Source organism: Rhipicephalus sanguineus, unplaced genomic scaffold (genome assembly GCF_013339695.2).
Source record: "Rhipicephalus sanguineus isolate Rsan-2018 unplaced genomic scaffold, BIME_Rsan_1.4 Seq484, whole genome shotgun sequence".
In the NCBI taxonomy this organism is placed as follows: Eukaryota; Metazoa; Arthropoda; class Arachnida; order Ixodida; family Ixodidae; genus Rhipicephalus; species Rhipicephalus sanguineus.
The window spans coordinates 219249-227448 of NW_023615352.1; the positions used below are offsets into that span (position 1 = coordinate 219249).

Here is an 8200-nt window from a genome sequence, read left to right on the forward strand (position 1 = left end):
CGAGGGGTACCCTTCTTCCATGACACCACAGGTAGATGTAGGAGACGGTTAAATCTCACAGTCACAGAGCTGAACTTTTTTTTACTGAAGGCTTGCGTTATACTACATATCGAGAGGATTGCTCAAGTACAATTGCTGTGTTTTAGTAGTTGAAAAAAAAAAGGATTTTTAGACCCTTTAACGAACCTATACTTAGGACTCAAACATTTCTGGTACGCATATGGTGTTAACAAAAATCCCGAGAGGAATGGGGTCATAATTTTACCGTCAAGCATACTGGCTAGACTAAGCTAAACAAAGCAGGAGAAACCGATTGTGCTACAAATTTAGAAGTGGCATGTGAACAGGTGGAGCGATGAATTCAGGAAACTGGTAATTAGGGATGACGGTTGTTGATGTGATTGAAAAATGACTGAAATTTGGCAATATTTTTGCTTGATGATGGTTGGTAGCTGAGTGCTGACGCACGGTCCTTGACGAAAAAAGAAAAAAAAGTTGCAGAGGATCTTGAAGCATATTTTTATGAGATGAGCACACAGAAGCGTTTATTTCGGCTAGGTTGTTACAGAGGAATGCTACAAAATGGTGTTGCCGAGTTCTTTTATAAGGAATGAGGCAACGCAAGACGACAAACTCTGTTATAAGATGTCCATTTCATTGAGCCTAAATCGTTTGCTCTTGCCCCGAGCAGACGACCAGGATCCTCGCGGGAATTCGAGCCACACTCTGGATATTTCTCCGTGAACGTCTTTTTGCACGTACCTGAGCATTGCAACCACTGCATTTGAGCTCATCGAGTATGTCTATGTTTTGCATAGTCATGTGCGGATATCCAATGCATAACTTTAATCTTTCATGACTTCCTTTGCGCAAGACGTACACGGACACAAGGAAAAAAGAGGCAGACAACACGGGCGCAAACTCAACTGGAAGATGTAAAAACACCAGGTTGAGGGAGCATGACTCGCATTACGTAGTTCAGGACGAACACATCTGGTGGATCATTGCAGGTCTTGTGGGTGCGCACCAATTTTTACTGGAGCTGTGCGAATAGCAAAATTTTCGGTGCGAAGCGAATTCGAATATTGCAGTGTGAGTGCGAATCGAATCGAATATTTTTCAATATTTCTCGAATATTTCTAGAATATTTTCGAATATCGAAGCGAATTGCAGAAAAAAAGTTAGAGAGGATTCCTAAGCATATTCTTATCAGATAGCAACATGAAAGTGTTTCTTTTCGCTAGGTTGATGAAGCATGGCGGGGTGGGTGTTTCATAGTTGTCTTATCAAGAATGAGGCAATGTAGAGGCCGAATTGTATTTATGTACATGATTTGGTGCAACCAAAATGTTGCCGACAACACTTTACACATGACAGGCAAAGATGCCATTTTCTCAGCCTCTCTTCTTCTTTCAACTTCTGTGGTAGCCCAACTGATGTGGTGGACAAGGGTGTGCTCCCTTCAAGTCTAGAGTTCCAAATCTGCCTCGTAGACGTCGATATTAAGAACATCTGAAATTTTGGATGCTAAAATACTTCGGCGTCCGATTTTTCGGACTTCCTGCCCAAATTTCATGTCCAAAACAGCATTAATTGAGCCCCCAATTCTGCCACATCTTTCATCTTCATGTTGGAACCAGCGTTTTCTTGAGTTAATAAATTTGCGACCGTAGCGGAGCTTGAAAGGCGGCTTTGCCGCAATACGGGGGTGTGAGGAGGTGAAGCAATATTGAAAATCTATGGATCACTTCCGATCGGACGTTGGCTCTCTCTTGCCCAAGTTCGACCGCAACGGAGCTTGAAAGGCAGCTTTGCCGCATTACGAGGGTGTGATGAGGTGAAGCATATTGAAAATCTAGGGACCACTTCCAATTGGACGTTGACTGTCTTTTGCCTAAGTTCGACCGCAACGGAGTATGAAAGGCAGCTTTGCCGCAATACGGGGGTGTGATGAGGTGAAGCATATTGAAAAATCTAGGGATCACTTTCAATTGGACTGTCTTTTGGCTAAGTTCGACCGTAACGGAGCTTGAAAGGCAGCTTTGCCGCAATACGAGAGTGTAATGAGGTGAAGCATATTGAAAATCTGAAGGGGTCACTTTCAATCGGACGTTGACTGCATTTGTCTTTGGGAAGTTCGAATAGTTCGAATAGTAAAATTTCAGTGCAAATCGAATCGAATAGCAAACACTATTCGAAAAATATTCGAAATTTCGAATATTTGCACACCCCTAATTTTTACAGACATTAAGATTCTGTCAACTCACGAGAAAGAAATTAACAGGGAGTTGATTGAAGCATTCCATATTAGAAACATGGGAGAAAATTGTGTTAGCCAAGCTTCCTCCTAATAATAATAAAAAAAAAAGTTTGTTCTTTGCTCCTTATCATGACGTAGAGCTGAATAAGTTTTCTTTAGTTTTGTCGTGTGTTCCTGGGTCCACCAGTGGGGGGCGTTTGTTATACATGAAGATAAAAGTACAGTTTGTTGTTCAAAATAAATCAGCTGTGAGTTTGCGCCCGTGTTGTCTGCCTCTTTTTTTCCTTGTGTCCGTGTACGTTTTGCGCAAAAGAAGTCATGAATGAGTACCAACTCGCCCAACTTTCAGTACTGTTGCTAACTTTAATCTGCCGAGTGGGTTTCTCATTTAACAAAATGTTACGGGGCTAGTTGATGATACTTTCTTGATACATACAAGACAGAAGTGCATGCATGACAGGACGGGCACATGCACTTCTCATGCCATTATCAGCCTGTGATTCATGCATATCTCTGTCCTGTCTTCATCAAAAGTAGTGCTGGAATATTTTAAGTAAGAATGTAAGAAACTAAGGCTAGCCTACCATGTACACATGCTTTATACCAGCGCAGCTGGCTGGTTGTTTATCTGTGGCTATTGCTGGCTATCAATACTGTATGAAGGTATAACAAGAGGTAGTTAAAGGTAATCCTAATGAAATGAAAACACCTAACTACTTGAATTCCTTTCTTTGCTAGGCTCGGCTGGAGTTTCTGCGGGACCAGTTCCAGATCCGGGAGAACGACTTCCTCACCTTCGATGCAATGCGGCACGCCGCACAGTGTGTGGGCCGAGCGCTTCGTGGGAAGACGGACTATGGCATCATGATTTTTGCTGACAAGGTGGGGACTCGCCATTATACTACTGTTTGCATTTACCATATTTTCTCGCATATAACCTGCCCCTGCATATGGTACAGTCGAACCCAGATATGTTGTATCTGAAGGGGATCACAAAGAAGTTCTACATATATGTAATTCAGCATGTAATAAAATATTTCATATGTAGAAAATATATTTAAGGGGATTTTACAACTTTTCGATGTACACAATAATTCGTTCCATCTAGGTTCGGTATATGCGGGTTCGACTGTAACTTGCATGCCCAACTATAAGCCGTAAACCAAATGAAAGAGAAATATCCCTCGTATTACCCAGATATTTCGACCGTGCATATCTTTTTTTCACACCCAGATAGAAATTACCCCTCTAAGTTTGCTCAAGGTTGCAAAACGACATCATTTTTATTCTGTTTTGGTCACCTGTGTCACTCTCCCATTGTCAATTTCAGCCATCGCCCTCACTGCCACCTTTCTTGCATTGCCCTGAAGCCACCCTGCATGCCGAAATTTGCATACCACTTGCACCTCGACTTTAGCGCTAAATTTCCTTTGTTTTGCATGTGGCTTATGCACGTGAAATCACAGTAACGCATAGTTAAGCTAGATGTCAACAAACACTACTGCAATGTGCTAGTAAAATGTAGTAATCGAGAAATACACTAATCGTGTGAGACATTTGCACAGTTGTAGGAACAGCGTACTATTTCGAATAATGTTTAGAATGTGTGAAGCTCTTTTCTGAACCCTTAGGTGCTGCAGTGGTTGCTTGTGTGGAAGCATGTGTTGTCAGGTGTTGCATGTGTTCCGAGAATATCTTTTTAGGCTTAATGTCATCGAGCGGGGGGGGGGGTAATGCAGCAGCACTGTATCATGGATGAAGGTAACGTAAGGCTTGAAACCACTGCGCTGTCACATTTTCAGCTGTGCCGGTAAGATTGTTCCCTTTAGGTAGAATTGAACTTTCTTCTAAAGCTTGGCATTAAAGCAGATGTGAAATGCTCAATGGCTATACACATTGACATAAAGTTAGACATGAAGTGTTGATTGCGACAGTATGTTGAAATTTTCTGTCACTATTGCTCCGTATGTAATGTTTTCCTGTCTTTTCTTACTGAGGTTAACTTTTTAAATTCAGTTATTGGATTACGCCATTACTTGGAATACGTTATTTGCATAGGTCGGCAAAAAATTTGGAGCTCACTCAGACTCACCCAAGAAGTATTTTTTGCTCTGGGGGCTGACTTGGACTCACACTTGCCAAAATTTTCCTCAACTGGAATCACTCGGACTCACCAACATATTATTCAGCCGGACTAACTCAGACTCAGACTCACAGCTTGACTTGAGTCTGAGTGAATTGACTCATGAGTCCATTAGTGTAAAATTAGCTTTTTCAGTCATGGTGTCAACGCCCTTTAACGCCAATATCTCAGATAATCAGTGCTCTACCATACACCTTATGATCTTGTGCCTTGAAGTATGAGTTATCAGTGGTTTCAATCTAATAAGGACATTTTTGTGAAATAAGCGACTCACACGAGATATTTTATGAAAAGACTCTCGTGAAAGAGTGCAGGGGGAGGTCGTGCCCCTTCCCACATCCCCACTGATCAATATATATTGAGGTGGCACATCAACGCTAATGAATTGTGATATGTGTTAATAGACTTGAGTATAAACGTAAGCTGATAAAAGGCTGATAGTAATGCTGAAGATGAGTAGATAGGACCATATGTCGACAATAAGAGGTGGAGCTCACTCAGACTCTCAAGCAAAATATTTTGCGCTTTGGGCTCGCTTGGACTCGGACTCACCAATATTTTCCTCAACCGGACTCATTCGGACTGAGAATCACTAAACTTTTCTTCAACCAGACTCACTTGGACTCAAGCTCACCAAAAGATTACTTACTCAGACTCGCGGCCCGATCTGAATCTGAGTGAGTCGACTCATGACTGAGTTTGCCGACCTATGGTCATTTGCAACTGTTCAAATGTTGAGCTGCCAAGTTGTAGGTGAAACTCTTACATGAGCGTGTGCCATTCTTCAGCAAGTTTACTTTTACGAGTACACAATTGGGTGCCGCACTTTTGCCCTGCTTGACGTTCGATATATCGGGAGTCGCTGCTATTCTTGTTGGATGTAACCGTAATTTTCGCTATATATTCTCACTGTAACTATACCGTGTTCAGAAGTTGTTCGATATACAGGATAATTCGATGTAAACGGGCTCGATATAGTCGGCTTCGACTGTAGAGCATAATGCATTCTGGGAAAACGGCTTCAAATCAAGGGTGTAGCACCCAAGACATGCCGTCTCAAGCTTTAAAGGCCCGGTGACACCTTTCTGAGTTATCATAGCATGATGGTACTCTTGGACTCTGTTGCCTCCCGAAGCTCCTGCCGCAAAAGTATGTGAGCAGAGCTACGGGATCACAAGAGCGCTTTCTCTCATCTTTTGTTGCGGATGCGTGAAGATAGATACTCAGGCGGGATGGCAGGGAGGCGATGTGCCATTCAAAAGTTAAGGCATCATGACCTTGGACATTTCATCTTCTATCTTCTGTTACTGTATTGGTTCTTACCTCTGGTTCGGATGTGGGCTGTACGCTGTTGATGACCACAGTACCTACATGGCACAGCATGTGTATGCTGGTGCACCGTTCATGCAATCAGCCCATACCTGTTGTGCCTGCTTGCTGCATGGTTGGGTCCACTCACTGTGTATTTGAGACAGCATTGTCAAGGAGAGAGCGAACAGTTTTTTTGTCTGTGCTTGTGACGAAATTGTGAATTGCCTGCTTCGTGTAGTGCAGTATTCTTTGGCTCACATACTATTTGCAGGTACTTTGGTTGCAAATTGGCAGTTTTCTACGTTCTAAAAGTGTTGCAGGGCCCCTTTAAGTAAGGCCTTCATTCTGTCACTCGCTTGTGTGCTTCTCCTTTGTGTGGATACCCCTTATAACAATTTGAAATGGTTATCATGGCTAAGCTTCCACTGACGGTAAGTAAATTTGTGCTCTTGTAAACTGACGTGCTGGTGTTGCCGACGACGACGCAGCGTTTCTCGAGATGGGACAAACGTAGCAAGCTGCCCCGGTGGATACAGGAGCACCTGCAGGACTCCCTGTGCAACCTGAGCACTGAGGAGGCATTGCAGGTCGTCAAGCGCTTCCTCAGACAGATGGCGCAGCCTTTCACAAGGGTCAGCACCTCTTGAACGTTGTCTTTTACTCTGTTTAGCTGGCATGGGCTCATACGTTCAAATAAGTCTTCGCAAAGCGATTTTGATATTTCTTGTTGCAGGTCTGCGCCTCATGCTTTCTTCGTGAGCCGATATTATAGAATGTCAGATAGGAACTTTGTCTTTGATGCAGCGTTTTTTTTTTCTCTTTTTTTTTTCTGCTTTTATTGCGACAGCAATTATAGGGACAGTCTCGGCCGGATTTTGCCGTCGCCGTCGTCATGCACCGTATATGTATAAGTATGTATATATATTATATATATATATATATATATATATATATAAAAGCCCCAAAGAAAAATAATTCAGAAAAATGCTTCCAAGGCGCGGAATCAAACCAGGGACCTCTTGCTCCTCAGCGAGTGGCGCTAACCGCTACGCCACGAAGCGCAGATCCTCCATGTAGCTAAAGGCGAGCGTTATATACACACCCTTTACCGCTGGACAGACTCAGAGACGGCAGGCACATATAAGCGGTTATTCATTACCAGCTAGATGGCGCTAGGAGCGCGATGGGCGCATTTAGAGGTCGTCGGCGAGCTCGCTCGCTTCTTCTCATTGCGCAGGGAGAACCTTGCCCTTCCGCTGTCTGCTCGCGCGGTTTTCTGGCGGTGAAGGGAAGAGGGTTGTTTCAAGCTTTCACCGTGGTGTCCTTGCTCATGTTACGGAGCGTACGAAAGTCACTCGAGCTGAAGGGACGCCGCTAAATGAACAAACAGACGATGAGCGCGGACTATCAAGTGTCACAGCTCGACACTTAAAGCACGCTAGTTTCCTTCGCTGCTTCGGCCGCCTTTGCAACAGGAGCGCTGTTCAAACTGAGAGTATCCATTGGCGAGCCTCACTTCGTATAGCATTAGTTTCTTGCTATCGCATTCATTGCTTCGCCCTTGCAGCGAAACTGTGACTTTTTTTTTTTCTTCTCTAAATTGCATGTACTTGTCATGTTCTTTTGGTGATCGTGTGCAAGAATGATTTATGCAGTATTTGTGCTTATGCTTATGTGTGCCGTCACTTTATGCTGCTGAGCTGTTATCGGCTGGGAAGCTTAGTCAAGCTCACAAGAAATTTTTCTTCCCATAATCTCTTTTCTTCTTTTCTTCCCATAATTTAAAGTTCATGTTGAACTCTTTTAAAGATATATGAGTGCAAATGTTCAGCTATAAGGAGCAACAGCAGCTAATACATGCAGTGTGGAGAAACAAAAGTACTGTGAGTTATCAGATTCAACTGAATAATGTAGCTTAGATTAAGCAGCTCTTAAATGCATTGGACATGTGGCAGACCAACCAAAACCTCCTGTTTGTTTGAATTAACCAAGAATGTGAAGTATATATCAGAGTTTGAATTGTCATGAGTCTATTATACTTATCTGGGTTGACCGAACTCAGCACTGTGCTCAAGCTTTGTCTTTCTTGCTGCAGGAGGACCAACTCGGGGTGTCTCTGCTCACAGCCGAACAACTACAGTCGGATGAAACAAGGCGCAAACTGGAGAGCAGGGTGCAACTTCACTGAACAGAGGGGAGGGGGGGAGTTCACCGCAGCTGGCATCGTTCCCATCATCAATGTTATTTAATAAAATGTCTATCCGTATTTGGTGGCTCTTTCTAAAAGGCTCGGATGTATGATGTGCTTTGATGCACATAGCAGTAATAAAGATGTGGTTTCTTTTTTTTTCAGTCTTTTTAGGGTTAAAACCACAACCAGACAACCACTTTGTCAAGTAGTTGCATTTGCCTTGATCCCCTCAGTTCCAGACAGCAAATGTCTAAAAACTTATAGGGTCCCTTATTAATTCGCCTAAGACGACTCG

General features: G+C 43.2%; 1 protein-coding gene across 2 annotated transcripts in view; it reads left to right on the forward strand.

Annotated features, from left to right (window-relative positions):
* LOC119377521 (general transcription and DNA repair factor IIH helicase subunit XPD) overlaps positions 1-7977 on the forward strand; it is a 46221-nt gene extending 38244 nt beyond the window's left edge. For both annotated transcript variants that reach the window (XM_037646956.2, XM_049411598.1), the window contains 3 exons: positions 2999-3142; positions 6203-6346; positions 7810-7977. In XM_037646956.2, coding sequence (XP_037502884.1) covers positions 2999-3142; positions 6203-6346; positions 7810-7902 — 381 coding nt within the window. In that variant the 3' untranslated portion in view covers positions 7903-7977. The remainder of the gene's footprint in view (positions 1-2998; positions 3143-6202; positions 6347-7809) is intronic.
* The last annotated feature ends 223 nt before the right edge of the window (positions 7978-8200 follow it).